This window comes from Sporothrix schenckii, assembly GCF_000961545.1.
Source record: "Sporothrix schenckii 1099-18 chromosome Unknown Cont48, whole genome shotgun sequence".
Classification (NCBI taxonomy): Eukaryota; Fungi; Ascomycota; class Sordariomycetes; order Ophiostomatales; family Ophiostomataceae; genus Sporothrix; species Sporothrix schenckii.
The window spans coordinates 723,020-738,034 of NW_015971149.1; the positions used below are offsets into that span (position 1 = coordinate 723,020).

The following is a 15,015-nucleotide window of genomic DNA, read 5'->3' on the forward strand; positions in this document are numbered from 1 at the left end:
GTTTCAACACCGTGACCAATACTCCGTATGCGACATACGTTTGTGAACAGAGCCAGTCTCTTTGCAGTCTGTGGTCTTCTCCACAAGCTGGGTGCAAGAACCAAGGCAGCGGCTCGTCGTTCAACCTTGCATACGGCCCCTGTCCGTAGTATATCTTCGCCAGAATAAAAGCACAGGCGAATATGCTGTATAGCGATCCATCTATGCGCGCGGGTCTCGCAGATTGGAAAGGCGAAAGAAAGCCGGATACGGACAGCTGTCGTTTGTCCCAAAGCAAGCGAATACCGGCGCCCATGTGTAGTACGGAGTCGCGTCGCACTGTTAAGAGAGACATTCTGATGGGATGCTGTGCGACCGCCACCGTGCATGCCGTCTTGCTTTTTACGGCGTATTAATCAACAAAACAGCGCCTCGGCGACGCGATGCGGACAGCCAAAATGCTCCTGGTTTTCGTATTCATCTGGATGAGAACGCGTCAGCGTCGCACAAGGAAAACAAAACAAGGAGGCGATAAAGCGTGCCGCGTCCTAAGACAGGGACTACTCTGCGTGACTATTCTCCATTGCATCACGGAGTCCGCTCATGTGATGTCGGGACAGACTTTGGCGAGCTGCTGTACAGGTCAGTCTTTGGTGTTTCCATGGTCTGGTCGGTCGAGCATGTTTGCTTCTGTTGACGTGGGTTTGGATTTTTGAGATGACCATTGTCCACGATGCACGGCATGGCATCATTCCCGCCGGAACGGAAGGAGCTGGTTCGCAGCTTCCTTGATCATGAGAAGCTTTAGAAGCTTCCTAATTAGGAGGTACACCGTCCACACCAAATGACAGCCGCGCCTGCCCAAGTCCCACACTAATGCACCAAACCCTTGGCCGTTGGCTACTCAGGGGATTCTGCCGCCACCCACCGCCATTGTTTTTCAACCAGCTTCATGACCAGGAGAAGCTCCACTGACCACTGAACTCGATGGTCGTGCCAAACCATCGCGGGCAAGCCACGCATCGCAGCTCATCCTGCAGCACGGCAGCCAGCGCGAACATCGGCCTGTCTCTTTTCGTCGCAGATTGCAGAAACGCCATGGCGTCCGCCTTTACGCCCTACACATACATACAGTGTCCCTGCTCGGACTCTGCACATCTACCGAGCGCGGCCCGCGAATCCTCGAGTCGCCCCTCGTCGTCCGACCGAGAGGCGGGCGGCGCCGGCAGCGGTGGAGCAGCCGCAGACCAGGATGGCGAGACCAACGAGGACGATCACACGTTCGACCCGCGCTCGCCGCGGGCCAACTACAGCCTCTACCCGCTCGAATATCTGCTGTACTGCGAAGACTGCCACCAGATCCGGTGTCCGCGATGCGTGGCCGAGGAGATTGTCACCTACTACTGCCCGAACTGCTTGTTTGAGGTGCCCACAAGCAACCTAAAGAGCGAGGGCAACCGGTATGTTGCTGGTCCCCTTCTTTCTGTTCTTGCAGCTCGTTTCGGAGCGCAGACATCATGCATTCCTGTGTGCGCACGCCTACGTATACGTATGCGTGTGCATGGCTGTCGACGCGTAACGTGTTGTACCTTGTTGGGCATGTTTGTGCATGCGGCCCGCCGTCGTACCGTGGCACATGGGTATTTTGTCTTGGAGTGTTTTGTTGTGCCGAATCGCTGTTGCTGACCAACTGCTGTACGCTCCCAAGATGCACGCGAAGCTGTTTCCAATGCCCTATCTGTATTGCCCCCCTGACCGTCACCAACCTCGAAACCCCCTCGTCCAGCGCGAACCTCGCCGTCCCCGAAGGCGCTGCCACATCGTCACACGCCGGGAGCTTCTTGTTGAGCTGCAGCTTCTGCCAGTGGAGCTCGACCGAAGTCGGCATCAAGTTTGACAAGGCGAATGGCCTCTACGGACAGCTGGCCAAGGTGCGCAATGGCGGGAAGCCACGTCTGATACCCACGGAGCAAAAGTCCAAGCGGCGCGATCTGACGTCGCCGTTGTCCTCGGCACCCAACCTGTTGTCAGGAACGGGCGACAACCCAGACGGCCTAAACCCCTCGCCGGAGCCTACTAGATTTGGGCACGGCGACGGAGAGGGCGAAGAGGGCCTCGATCTAGAAACACAGTATGCCCACCTGAAGCAATTCTACCAGCGGCAGCTGTCTGAGGCCAATGGCGGTGGTGTCGGCGGACTGTCGTCGCTTGGTGATCTCAGCTTTGGCTCGCCTGCGTCGCTGTCCCGCATCATGAACATGTACACCTCCGGTATGGCCGGGAGTGGTTCGCGCTTTGACAAGAAGTCACAGTCGCGGATCCGCAGCATGCGCGAGGCCCGTGAAAACGCAGAGGGATTCCAGCCGGCCGTCTTGGACGAATCGGCTGCCATTGCCCGTTTGCACGGCCAGGGACCAGACAACCAGGGCAGGAGTGGCGGCGGCCGAGGCGGTGTTTCTGGCGAGAGCGGTGCAGACGGCTGGGACGTGACGGCATCGTCTGAACAGCGGGCCGCCCAGACCAAGTTTATTGGCGACGAGCACCTCCACGGCCGTGCACGGTTTCTGGATGAGCTGCGGCCGATCCCGTTTCTCCTGCGCACAAAGCGGTCTAAACGCTGCCCGATATGTCGGCACATCATCAGCAAGCCCGAGGCGAAGTCGACTAACAACCGCTTCCGCATTCGGCTTGTCGCCGGCAGCTACATTCCCAGCATCTCGATCCGGCCGCTTCAGGGCGGCGCGCCTGTGCCAGTACCCACGTCAAGGTCTACGCCGGCGGCGGCGGCGGCGGCGGCAGCAGCAGTGCCAACCAACATCCTGGAACCGCTCAAGCCCGTGCAGTACATTTTGACATTCAAGAACCCCATCTTTGAGAGCGTCAAGGTCACGTTGGCCACGCCGTCCACGACCCCAGGCCGGTTTGCCAGCAAAGTGACTGTGCTGTGTCCACAGTTTGAGATTGACTCCAACACAGACGTGTGGGACGATGCCCTGCGCGACAGCGTTGCCGGCGGCGGTGGAAGCAGTGGTGGCAGCGGCAGTCGCAGTCGGCGGGCGGAAGACGGTGGCGGCCAACAGCAGGCCATCGCGGGCAAGATCTGGGAGCGCGGGCGCAACTGGGTCAGCATCGTGGTGGAGGTGGTGCCGCCGTCGCTCGACCTGGACCTGCTGGCCATGACGAGCAAGCCGATTGGCAAGGTCGACGAGGGCGCGTCCAAGAGGATCGACCTGAGTCCGCTGCGCGAGGACGAAGACATTGTGGAGATCCCCATGTTTGTGCGCGTGGAGTGGGAGACGGACGCGGGACAAGACGGCGTGGGTGTTTCGTCGGCCAAGGACAAGGATGTCAAAGAGAAGCGGGAGCTGGCCTACTGGTGTGTCCTGGGCATCGGCCGCGTTCGTCACGATTAGGCCGGACTCGGTATCATTACGGTTGCTGCAAAGTGACGATGCTTTTTTAAAACAGCACCTGTGGATAAGCGCACTTGCCATTTACTACTGATACAATATACCCACGTTTCTATTTGACAGCACATGTGTTATGAGGTGAGGTTGACAAAAAGACACGGGCATTTATGTTTTGTTTGTAGACCGTGGAGATTGCACTTTTAAGATTTTTTTTAGATTATTCCATCTTTGCAAAAAGTGAAGCACAGTTTTGACTCCAGCCGGTTCCCTTTTTGGCCATGTAAAAAAGAGAACGAAACAAAAAAAAAAGACTTTCCCGGTTCTCTCTTTTGCTTTTCAAGTGTGGGTGAAAAAAGATCGGTTGAAAATTCTGTCACACCATTTTTTTTTTAAAAAAAAAGTCATCTACCACGTTCCTTTCCTTGCGAGTTCCGCATTTAGAACTCGGCGCTGTTCTGGGGGAACTCAAAGACGACGGCGCGGCCAGTGAGTCTCCGGTAGACCTCGGAGTACGAGTCCAGGCGGTAGTCGACGCCACCACGCTCCTTCTCGTCGAGGATGACCTTGAGGGTCTTGGAGCCGTCCTCCTTGGTGCGGAGACGCTTGCCGACGATCTCGACGGGGTAGACGAGGTCCGTCAGGATGGCGTCGTGGACCGCAGTCAGCGTGCGGGAACGGGGGCGCTTCTGCTTCTGGGTGTTGCGGGAGCGGCTGGAGCGCTTGGGGCGGGGGAGAATGCGGCGCGAGGCCAGGATCAGGACGTGACGGTCGGGGAACTTCTTCTCCAGCTCACGGGTCAGGCTGTTTGTGGGGGATTAGTGCGTGTTCGTCAATAGATGAGGATCGAGTAGAAAAAAAAAAAAAAAACATACCGCTGCTGCACCCGGTGGAAGCCCTGCAGGGATGGGACGGGGACAAAAATGACAATAGCCTTCTTGCCGTGGCCAACCTCGATCTACAGATCCAAAGTCAGCATGCGAGCTCCTGGAGTATGATTACATTGTCTGCAACAACATCCATGGACCGCTTCCCGTCCAGTATCCAAATATGTATGTTTGTCGGTACGAGGGAGCGTATCGAGAGAAATGGTCATCGGGTATCGGAAGGAGAGAGAAAGGACCGCTTCTGTTGACGTCCGTCGACCGATGTTGCGAGGGTGTCGAGTCGATGTGTCGTATTTCAGACATGAGGCTGGAGACGAGAGCACCAGTCGGTCGGTGACGCTGCGAGCTTGCCTGGTCTTTCGACAACAGGGCTTCGCTTCGCTTGAATGCCCGCTCCATCGGTCGCACGGCTCGAATTCGTCGTCACTGATCGACTCGTCTCGACACATGGTCGTCAGAAACGTCGCAATGGTCGAATCCTTCTCAAATCGTTTCGTCCGCCCCTTTCGTCGATTTTCATCGCCAAACAGTCGGTTGGTTTCCGTCGGTCACAGACCATGGATGTTATGCAGCACACGTATGCAGGAAAGGGCTCATCTCACCTCGCGAGCAGACACGAACTGCAGAGGGCGCAGGGCAGCCTTGAGGTCGGCGGTGTTGGACTCCAGGTCGAACAGAGCACCGGCGATGCTGGTCTCCAGCTCAGAGGGCTTGGCGCGGGACGGGCTGTTGGCCGCGATCTTGTTCAGCTGAGGGGCGCTCATTTTGACGGTTGTGATGGGCTGTCGATTGGAGAAGTCGATGTCGTCGTGGGTGTCGAGAGGAGAAGGGAAAAGAACAAGAAAAATCGAGACGAGATGCGGTGGGACTCGTTTTCGAGGGAAAGCGGCACACTGAGAATGGCAGGCGGGAAAAAATTGGCCTGGCTAGCGCCATTTGCTGGACTTTTTTGCTAGCCCATAATTTTGGAGTGAGGGTTCGCAAGCCCTTGATCCTTGGACCAATAGGAATCGTGCGTGGGTGACCAGCGAATATTTAGCGGTGGCCAGCGGCAGAAAATCGACGGGCGATTTGTTGTATTATGTAACATTTTGTGGGCACTTGACTGCGGGTGCCGGGTCACTCTCAAAAGTACGAAGTATCACCCAACTCAAAAGCTACGAAGATGGCATATGCTGCACACGACGTCGACGAAATTGGGGCTCCGACAACGTTTCCAAAAGTTGTCGTGTGGTAGAGCGTGAGATCCTGGGTTTCTCGCGCCTTCCTCGGCTATCGCCTGCCATAGGATTGCCAATGCACTTCTTTCATACAAAGGCTGGCCTAAGAGGTTCTCAGCGCTGTGTACATATAGATCAGCCGTACCCTCTCACACTCTGTAATACAAGCACCGTAAACGAGTTCACGTCACGCTCTCGTACAATGAATGGTAATTTATTTTGTTTCGAATTTTTTAACTTTTTTTTCCGTCTATCATGATGGCACCAGCGGCTTCCCATCCACGTCCGCATCCCTCCTCAGCTTTCCCTACTGGCCAAAGACGTCCTCGTAGTTGGTCAGGCAGAAGCGGTAGTGCACGTCGTTCTTGTGCAGGCGCTGCAGGGTCTTGGACAGGTTGTCGGCGCCAATGGGCACCTGCTCGATCCAGGGGTGGATGCCCTTGTCGGCGGCCAGCTTCAGCATGGCCAGGACCTCTTTGCGGGAGCCCAGGTGGCTGCTGCCAATGAAGCAGCCGTTGCTCAAGAAGTCCTGGTTGCGGATGGCGGAGCCCGCGCCCTCGGGCAGGCCGACGCTGACCCAGCGGCCGTGGACGTCGAGCAGGGACAGGTAGGTCTTGAGGTCAAAGTCCTCGGTGGAGTTGGCCGTGTTGAGGATGAGGTCAAAGGTCATGACGTGGTCCTCGGCCCAGTTCGCGTCGGCGGTGGCCAGGAAGCCGTCGGCGCCCAGCTTCTTGGCGTCGGCCTCCTTGGCGTGGGAGCGCGAGATGGCCCAGACCTCGGCGCCCAGGGCCTTGGCGAACAGCACGCCAAAGTGGCCGATGCCGCCAATGCCGACGACACCGACTTTCTTGCCGGGGCCGCAGCCGTTGCGCACGAGTGGGCTGAAGGCGGTCAGGCCGGCGCACAGCATGGGGCCGGCCTCGTGGGTGGGGATGGCGTCGGGGATGGGGAAGACCCAGTGCTCGTGTGTGCGGACGTGCGACGAGTAGCCGCCTTGGGAGATGATGCCGGTGTCGGGCCACTGGGCGCCGTAGGTGTCGAGCTGCTTGCGGCAGTAGGTCTCGTTGTCGTTCTTGCACTGGCGGCAGTCGAGGCACGAGTAGGACTGGGCACCGACACCGACGCGCTGGCCCTCCTTGATGAGGGTGACCTTGGGGCCGACGCGGATGGCCTTGCCGACAATCTCGTGGCCGACAGCCAGGGGGAAGTGCTGGTCGCCCCAACCGCCACTGATGGTGTGGACGTCGCTGCCGCAGACACCGCAGGCCTGGATTTTGATGTCGACGTCGTAGTCGTCAAATGGCTTGGGCTCGAACTCGTTCTTGTGGAATTCGGTCCAGGTATCAGGGCTGTGGACCTGGAAGCCGGTGAACTTCTCGGGGTACGGCATGGTGGCGGTGGTTTGTGTGAGAGGGATGGATGATGCTGCGAAGAAATTGAATTTGGGTTTGGGTATCAAGGAACAAGCAAATACGGGAAGCAGAGAGATTGGGGAGACGAGACGAGAGGAAGCATGAAGAAAAAAAGCAAAAGATTGAAATAGCAACAGCGGCAGCTTCGGCCGACCATCACCTTATATTAGCAAGACATCGTGTTCGATGGCACCCCCGAAGTGCTCATAGTGCAGCTCTAGCTTTTCCTTTGTTCCACGTCCTCGTCCGTCGGTTCTTTGCTCCATTCCTGTGTGTGGTATCAGGCACCGCGTCGCTCGGTTTTCCGCCTCCGCTACCGCTTCCGCTAATCGAAACAGAGGGGCGAGTGGGATGGGGAAGAGCGCCAGAGAGCGCACGTCGTCATCGGGGAGAAGCAAAGCGGGCAGCCTCGAAAGAGCAGTACCGCCGCCAGCTAGACCGACGAGCAGCCAAGTTTGATCCAACTAACTATTTTCCTCTGTCTGGTTTCTTTTCTCGCCTTCGATTTTCTTGACGTCGGTTGATTTTACCGGAGATGGTTTTCTCCATAATTCTCCATAATTCTCTATGCCTCGTAACTATAGTGTTTCTATGCTTTGTCTGTCTTCATCGTGACGTTGCCCTGCAATCATATGAGTCTGTGAGCTCGTGGACTGCTCCTGACAAAATATAAATGATACCAAACGAAAATAAATAAAGAGAACATGCCATCATCTGATCGCCGGGTTCTCTTCTGGGTACTCAATGCCCCTCGTTACTCATCACCAATGTTTGGCAGCAGGATGCATCCGCTATGGGCTAAGCCTTCTAGCCTCCGCACTAAGATGCTCTTTACCATCCTCTGCCGGGAGCTGATTAGCCCGAAGTACCTGAAGGACGGGGTGTCTCCAACCTATGGTTCTATTATTCCACCAACTGCATGCGACGGTTTGGGGTGATCATGGTGGGGTCCTCCAGTGGACTAGGAGGCATCCTCGAGTTTAAGGGACTGGAGGCATCTGCGGAGCGGCCTCCTGTGGTATTCGGTGCACAAGGCCGAGCCAGCGAGCTGCAACAATGGGATAAGAAGCCCGAGATTCCCATAAAGGCAATGCATCCCACGAGGAGAGCAAACCGAGGGCAACCCATGAGAGCGAGACGCGGTCTCAAGAACCGAAAATGCCAATAGCAGCTGAAGCAGGCAAAAGATCAAGCAGTTTGGTGCTGCCCTGTCCTGCCATCAGTTGCCCCCCACTGTCGTTTACGCTAGAGCCGCTGTAAGGCCTACGATTGGTGAAGAGCTAGCGCATGTCAAAGGGACATACAACAGGCAAAGTCAGGATGGACGGCAAAAAGGCAAATCGGCTCCGAGGTGGGCGGTGTCCTACAAACCGGACACGACAAACTGGGCAAATCTCGGCGAGTTTGCAATTCCTGGCGACTCTGTGCGCGATAGTTCGGGATTTCCTTTGGTATTTTTCTTGACAAAAACCGGAGGAAAACTGGAAACGAACTGGAGCCTCCAGACGAATAAACACAAGTGAGAGGACAACGACGATAAACATGGCAGTTCGATTGGCAGAAAGGTGACGACTCCATCTCCTAGTATGTTGCAAGGTAGTTCCGGATTGGAAATGTGATTGTGTCAGGAAGAGCTGCCGTTAGACCGGCGTCAATACAGTGGCTGAGTGGGTGCATCAGGAGTAAACATCACCGACGAGATTGGATGTCGATGATCACTGGAGACTTGTTTTGAAGCCCTTGCTCGTCTCGTGATGTTCCATCTTGGGGAAATGTATCAGAATTCAGGCCTCGGATGGGTGTGACGAAACTTGCCTGATACATCCGCCCATCACTATAACATTTTATCGTCGATGAAGACGCTGGTATCGCTTTAGGAGTTGTCATATCCCGGGAGCGTGATAACGTCTTCTCCGTTGCCTTGTTTATTATCGCAAGCTAAGTAAGATATAAATTGTTTGTATGAATTAGTTAGCATGTAAAAAGAGAGTAGATGCCAAAGTAAAATTTAAGGTTTTATAATTATTCAAAATAAAAAGGACGTATCAATAAAGTCGAAATAAAATGAATAATAAAATGACTAAATTGAATATAGTTTTACACTCTCTGCATATAAATAAAATACTAGCAAATACGTGAATTATGGAATGTAGAATAGACACGTCTGATACATGACCTCATGGGCCGAAATTCGAACAAGTCAATTCAACGACACGCTCCTCATGTACACCGTATCGTACAAAAGAAACGATACCACTGTATCTACCAACGCATCGGATCCGCGTCTCGTAGTCCTGGTCCGCAGCAGGGGTAGTCGTCTTGTTGGTGTCGACGTTGGCGCGCAGAGATGGGCCGAGATGACGAATGGGCCAAACACGACGCCGTCTCTCGACCCGACCCGACGTACTGGGACAGGAACTCGTGTTTTAGTCATATGTCGCGCTGACGCCTACTACGAGAACAAGCCAATGGTGTATACAGCATATTCTGATACGGACAACCATAGTCGTTGATGGAACACTACTACCGCGCAAGCTAAGGAAGGCGATGCCAGGAACAGCCGTGTGGTCACTCATAGGGCCATCGGCAGCCCACAGAATTCGTCATATTCTCCGTATATATGACAGTACGTATTGTGCAGACAGCAAGTGACTGGGAGTGGTAGCGAGGGCAGTCATGCATTTCATAAGCTGTTGTTTTTCACCGTTTTTCACCCCGCAATCTCAGCATCCATTCACAATGCCGACCTATCAGAAGAGTCAGGGGCGACAAACATAAGTATACGAGTTTCCTTTCACCGCCGCGGTTTTCTGCCTTACGAGAGGACTGCTTCAATCCATCCAGCCTGTCTCCCGACTACGGAGTATGCCACTACCTTTGACTTTATATTGACGAGCCGCTATCTCGCTCAATCGAGTCACAATTAGTCTCTGGACTGTGCGTCCGTAGTTGTTCCAACGATAGCCAGACGCCCACTCTCCTTTTGTTGGCAACCCACACCTACGCCGCGACCATTCATTGGCAAGCATGGACACGCAGGCTCGCCAAGAGGCTCTTCCCCTGTGGGTTCACCCCGCGTACTCGAAGCACATTGTACGGGGCAACTTCATGGCCCTGAGCACGAGGCCCAAGACGGTCGAGATGGGCGACTGGATTGCTCACCAAGGTCCATGCAACTGTGCGAAGCAACGTTGGTTTTAACGCGTCCTTGCCCAGTCATGGAACACCATCGGCTTCTGTGGAACTTTGTGCGTGTGGTGCACGAGAAAGAGGCCGATGGAGACAGCATCTGCAACGCAGCCTCTTGCCCAACCATGTCGGCAGGACGGTGAGATGTTTTCCCTTTGCCATGCGCACCCACAAATTACACAATCCTCCATATAACGTGCTGATACGGCGTGTACACATAGGAATCACTCCTACACGTGGCTCAACAGCCGCCTCAAGCCGACCGAGATTCCGGCGCACGAGTACATGTCTCATGCAGCGATGGGTCGCCAGCAAGACCAACGACCCGCACCTGTTTCCGACCGACCCCGAGGGTGTGAGCTACGCGCCAAACCCTGCTGCTCCGACGACCCTGGCGGCCGACCCGGACGACTGGGTGGGCAAGCGAAGTGCGTTTCCCAGAGAGTTCAGCGGCACCTGCAAGGCCATCTTTTTGCAAATGTTCCGCGTCTACGCCCACTTGTTCAGCCGCCATTTCGTGGACCCGTTCTACCACCTCAACCTGGAGAAGCAGCTCAACAGCTGCTTCAGCCATTTCCTGTTGACTGCAACGTCGTTGGACATGCTCCACGCCGACGACCTCGAGCCGGTGCAGCTGCTGATTGATCTCTGGGCGGCGGACGGGACGTTTCCGCCCGGATCCAAAGCGTATGGTTTGGCGAACCTTGCGTCTGGCGAACGAATTATGGCGGCCGCTTGAGATTGAATCTGCATCTGTATTTCTAGCCGTCCTCCATACACCCGAATAAAGGCGACGTTTTCCGTAGACTATCATGAGGGGAACACAGTGCAGGCGGGCTTCTTTCAGACGTCGAACAAGACATTGCACAGCCACAGTCTGGCCAAGTGCTACAACAGTATCAGTCGGGCGTCATTCTTCGCTATGCGTTATGCTGTCGTTGCATCTCGTTCTTCGGCAGTTGTTTTGGTGAGAAATTGGTGAGAATGTGCAGAACACATTCGGCAGCGGAGCAATAAGATGGAATCCGGTGCAACTGAAAGGTGCAAGTGGGTGACTGCAGCACGCCCGGCCCGGGAGCGGTGCCGCTAATTGCTCCGTGGATGCGCTAGACTTTTCTGGATAAGCCCTGCAACACGCTGAAAGGGCCCCCAATTCCATCGCAGCCCCCACTAAAAATATCAGCTGTTTCCCGGAAGCTCGCAGACCCGGAGCATGTGCCACTGCTTTTGCCCCTGGCAGTCTTGGCCACTTCCTCTTTCAGCCTTGGAGATTGGACCTCGACGAAAACGGGGCGCATCTCGAGATTTTCGCCATTTGCCCGATAAATAGGTGTTCTCTGCCCCTTTGTTCTCGCCAATTGGACACCTCTCGCCACGCCAACATCGAAACACACTACACCATCCCCCAATGGTTGCGAACACGAAATCTACGACGGGCGTCGCGCCCAGAGTCGCGCGGCACGGCTACGAGTTTGGCGGGCCGTATGTTTGGCCCCTTTTCGCGACCCTCGTGATCCCTTTTCCATGCAAAAAAGACACACAGCTGCTAACAACCCCAGACTCGGCGCGTTTGCCATCAGCTTCCTCCTGCCCGTCCTCCTCTACCTCTTCACGTTTGCCTGCAACGACGTCTCGGGCTGTCCCGCGCCCTCTCTGCTGAGCCCCTCGACCCTCGACCTCGAGACCCTCAAGCGCGAGGTCGGATGGCCGGCCGACGGCGTCTGGGGCCTTGCCAGCTGGCGTGTCACCGGCTGGACGCTCGCCTACTACTTGCTGAGCGCCGTGCTCTACCGCGTGCTGCCGGGCACGCACACCGAGGGCGTCGTCCTCGACAACGGCGGCCGCCTCCCCTACAAGTTCAACACTGTCTACTCGACCTTGTTTACCGTCAGCCTCGTCGTGGCCGGCACGATTGCGCAGGGCGCCGAGTTCCCGCTCTGGACGTTCATGACCGACAACTACCTGCAGCTGCTGACGGCCAACATCCTCATCGCCGTGGCCCTCGCCACGTTTGTCTACCTGCGCAGCTTCAGCGTGCCCAAGCCCGCCGACCGCCGGCCGGGCGACCTGCGCGAGCTGGCCGCGGGCGGCCAGTCAGGCAACGTCATGTACGACTGGTTCATCGGCCGCGAGCTGAACCCGCGCATCACGCTGCCGCTGCTGGGCGAGTTCGACATCAAGGCGTTTATGGAGCTGCGCCCCGGCATGCTGGGCTGGATGCTCTTCAACTTTGCCCACGTCGCCAAGCAGTACCGCACCTTTGGCGTGGTCACCGACAGCATCCTGTTCATCTCGATTGTGCAGTCCATCTACATTATCGACAGCCAGATCATGGAGCCCGCCATTCTGACCACCATTGACATCACCACCGACGGCTTTGGCATGATGCTGTCCTTTGGCGACCTGGTGTGGGTGCCCTTCTTGTACTCGACCCAGACGCGCTACCTGGCCAACTACCCGCTCTCGCTGGGCTGGCTCGGCGTCGTCAGCATGGGCGCCGTGCTGCTCACTGGCTTCTCCATCTTCCGCCTCGCCAACAGCCAAAAGAACACCTTCCGCACCAACCCGGACGACCCGCGCGTCGCCCACCTCAAGTACATTGCCACCAAGTCGGGCTCGCGCCTGATTGTCTCCGGCTGGTGGGGCCTGGCCCGCCACATCAACTACTTTGGCGACTGGATCCAGTCCTGGCCGTACAGCTTGCCGACCGGCCTGGCCGGCTATGCCGTCCTGGCGGCCGACTCGGCGGGCGGTCTGGCCGCGGCCGCGGCGGCTGCTGCGGGCAATACCGAGGTGTTTGTCCGCTCCGACGGCCAGCTCGTTGTTCCCGGTGCTGCCCGTGGGTTCGGCATGGTCTTCACCTACTTTTACATTGTCTACTTTGCCGTCCTGCTCGTCCACCGCGACCTGCGCGACGGCGAGAAGTGTGCGCGCAAATACGGCGACGACTGGAACAAGTACAAGAAGATTGTCCGCTGGCACATTGTGCCCGGCCTCTACTAGGCGACCAGACGCCCGCTCAAACTTGAGTGACGCGTTGCCGATACTCTTTTGTCATTCACCCGCATCTTCTTCCCAGGGCCATGAAGTCGGCGTTACGGGAATTGTTGGATATGTGTAGGTTATGTATGCCGCCCCCCCTCGACCTAGGGCCTGGTTGTACGGCGACACAGGACGAAGGGGACAGACGGCATTTTTTTTGTTGGAGTCATATATTGGACAGCTTTCTTGGGCTTGTTTTACGGAGCACCACTTCGCATTTACCCCAGGGCCATGGATGTTCGGCGTAACGGGGTTACTGCGTGCAAAGCATTTGACGGCAAACACAAAAAGGAAAGAAAAAGGAAAGAAAAAGGACCGTCCGTGTCCTTGGATGACCATTCCCAGGGCCACCAGACGTTCGGCGTACGGGATTGCATCGCATACTGCATTTGCATTTTCTTGCATTTCACACCACCCATTTTACCTTCGTCTCACTCCCAGGGCCACTTGATGTCCGGCGTACGGGACCGTTTTTTTACCCACCACTGGTGTTTTTATATCTGTTTTTTAATCTCCCAGGGCCACCCGAGGTACGGCGTACGGGATGGATTTAGCGAGGACCAAGACTCTCGCCGGAGGTGTACATAGACGATCAGAAAGAGAAGACACGAAAAGCTTCCCAGGGCCAACCGATGTTCGGCGTACGGGATAAAGCTATAATTACCCCACAACAAAAGAATGGGACAAAAGAATGACTGTTCTCTTACAAAGCCGGTCCACTCCACCGCATCATCGTGTAGTACGAAAGGTACGAACGTAGGACCGGTTACAAAATTGTTTATTAACCTGGGCTTTGGTAACTCCTCGGATCGGCACATGGCCTGGGAATAGGGTCTTGTTGACTTTGTTATGTGCAACGTATTACTGCACTACACTCGGCGGGGTCCCTTTGTGTCTGCAAGCACTCGATGTCTCTCGTAGATAGACCGAGTTTCGTTGGCGGCGGCCTCGATTTCCTATCTGGAACAGAACGAAAGGGCCACACAAGCTTGGTGTCGAGAGGGGCCCGGAGTCTCGTCGCGGGTTCCGGGCTGTCGATGCCCGAATTACCGGGGCTCGTCTAGTGGCAACGCAAATGTCTGCTCCTTTTGGGGCCTGTGGACCGGACGATCACCGCCCCGCGTCGGGGCAGCTAACCGTTCTCTCTCTCTTTCTCTCACTTCTTCCCTTCGCTTATCCCCTCATTTTCCTCTACAAAGTACATTTTCTTTATTTCCCGCCTACTCCGTCCTTCCATTCTGCGGATTCTCGGATGTATGGTCAAGGGGACAAGGGTCGGCCGAGGCCGTCACCAGTCGAAAGTTAATCATTCAACAAAAAAGTAGCCACCAGTATGTACCGCTAGCGGGTAAACGTGCAACGACATGTTGTACAACAAAAACATGAAAGCGGTAATTGCCGGACGGTGTCATGGTGTGTTGCATCTGGTGAGGAGAACAACTGCACGAAAGCTGGGGTAAGCTGGCTTTCGACGGAGAAGCAGCGCAAGCGACGGGGAAACGGTGCCGTGAGGGGGAAGCTAATAAAGAAGCTCCACGAGTAGGGCCGAGACGACAAGAAAACAAACACACAAAATGCCACAACGGACAAGACGAGGTAAAAACGGCCAAAAGAGAGAAAGAGAGAGGATAAAAGAGGCAGCTTTTGAGGTAGCATTTCTGGGCAGTCAACGCTAGGTGAGCGACCCTTGGGTCTGATTGAACAGGCTCCAGGTTCCTTGGTTCTCGATGCGACCAGGATGTGAAAATGACCATGACGGGTGAGATGGACGGCAAGGACACGCTTCGTAGGACTGTGAGGTCAAGAGAGTGTGGTAGTAAACTCCCACGTGAGGCAAAAGGCTGGATACGGAAGGTCGACCATGTAAATGGCAGACACA

The 15,015-nt window shown here is 55.8% G+C and overlaps 7 protein-coding genes across 7 annotated transcripts; 5 read left to right on the forward strand and 2 right to left on the reverse strand.

Annotated features, from left to right (window-relative positions):
- Positions 1-966: 966 nt before the first annotated feature.
- Positions 967-3,392, forward strand: SPSK_01034 (dynactin 4; the record flags this gene model as incomplete). The annotated part of the gene is made up of 2 exons (XM_016727965.1): positions 967-1,439; positions 1,766-3,392. 2 exons carry the CDS (start codon positions 967-969, stop codon positions 3,390-3,392), a joined length of 2,100 nt encoding a protein of 699 aa, XP_016584078.1.
- Positions 3,393-3,826: 434 nt separating this feature from the next.
- SPSK_01179 (40S ribosomal protein s7) lies at positions 3,827-5,037 on the reverse strand (the record flags this gene model as incomplete). Its single annotated transcript, XM_016728110.1, has 4 exons — positions 3,827-4,190; positions 4,262-4,344; positions 4,414-4,776; positions 4,876-5,037. 4 exons carry the CDS (start codon positions 5,035-5,037, stop codon positions 3,827-3,829), a joined length of 972 nt encoding a protein of 323 aa, XP_016584079.1.
- Positions 5,038-5,800: 763 nt separating this feature from the next.
- Positions 5,801-6,883, reverse strand: SPSK_01207 (alcohol dehydrogenase (NADP+); the record flags this gene model as incomplete). Its single annotated transcript, XM_016728138.1, has 1 exon — positions 5,801-6,883. The coding sequence occupies one exon, from the start codon at positions 6,881-6,883 to the stop codon at positions 5,801-5,803; it is 1,083 nt and encodes a 360-aa protein (XP_016584080.1).
- Positions 6,884-7,845: 962 nt separating this feature from the next.
- SPSK_01338 (uncharacterized protein) lies at positions 7,846-8,073 on the forward strand (the record flags this gene model as incomplete). Its single annotated transcript, XM_016728265.1, has 1 exon — positions 7,846-8,073. The coding sequence occupies one exon, from the start codon at positions 7,846-7,848 to the stop codon at positions 8,071-8,073; it is 228 nt and encodes a 75-aa protein (XP_016584081.1).
- Positions 8,074-9,076: 1,003 nt separating this feature from the next.
- Positions 9,077-9,418, forward strand: SPSK_01312 (uncharacterized protein; the record flags this gene model as incomplete). The annotated part of the gene is made up of 1 exon (XM_016728242.1): positions 9,077-9,418. One exon carries the CDS (start codon positions 9,077-9,079, stop codon positions 9,416-9,418), a length of 342 nt encoding a protein of 113 aa, XP_016584082.1.
- A 514-nt stretch (positions 9,419-9,932) lies between these two features.
- SPSK_01238 (CBK1 kinase activator protein MOB2) lies at positions 9,933-10,833 on the forward strand (the record flags this gene model as incomplete). The annotated part of the gene is made up of 2 exons (XM_016728169.1): positions 9,933-10,095; positions 10,343-10,833. 2 exons carry the CDS (start codon positions 9,933-9,935, stop codon positions 10,831-10,833), a joined length of 654 nt encoding a protein of 217 aa, XP_016584083.1.
- A 669-nt stretch (positions 10,834-11,502) lies between these two features.
- SPSK_01119 (delta14-sterol reductase) lies at positions 11,503-13,097 on the forward strand (the record flags this gene model as incomplete). Its single annotated transcript, XM_016728050.1, has 2 exons — positions 11,503-11,576; positions 11,654-13,097. The coding sequence occupies 2 exons, from the start codon at positions 11,503-11,505 to the stop codon at positions 13,095-13,097; spliced, it is 1,518 nt and encodes a 505-aa protein (XP_016584084.1).
- Positions 13,098-15,015: the final 1,918 nt, after the last annotated feature.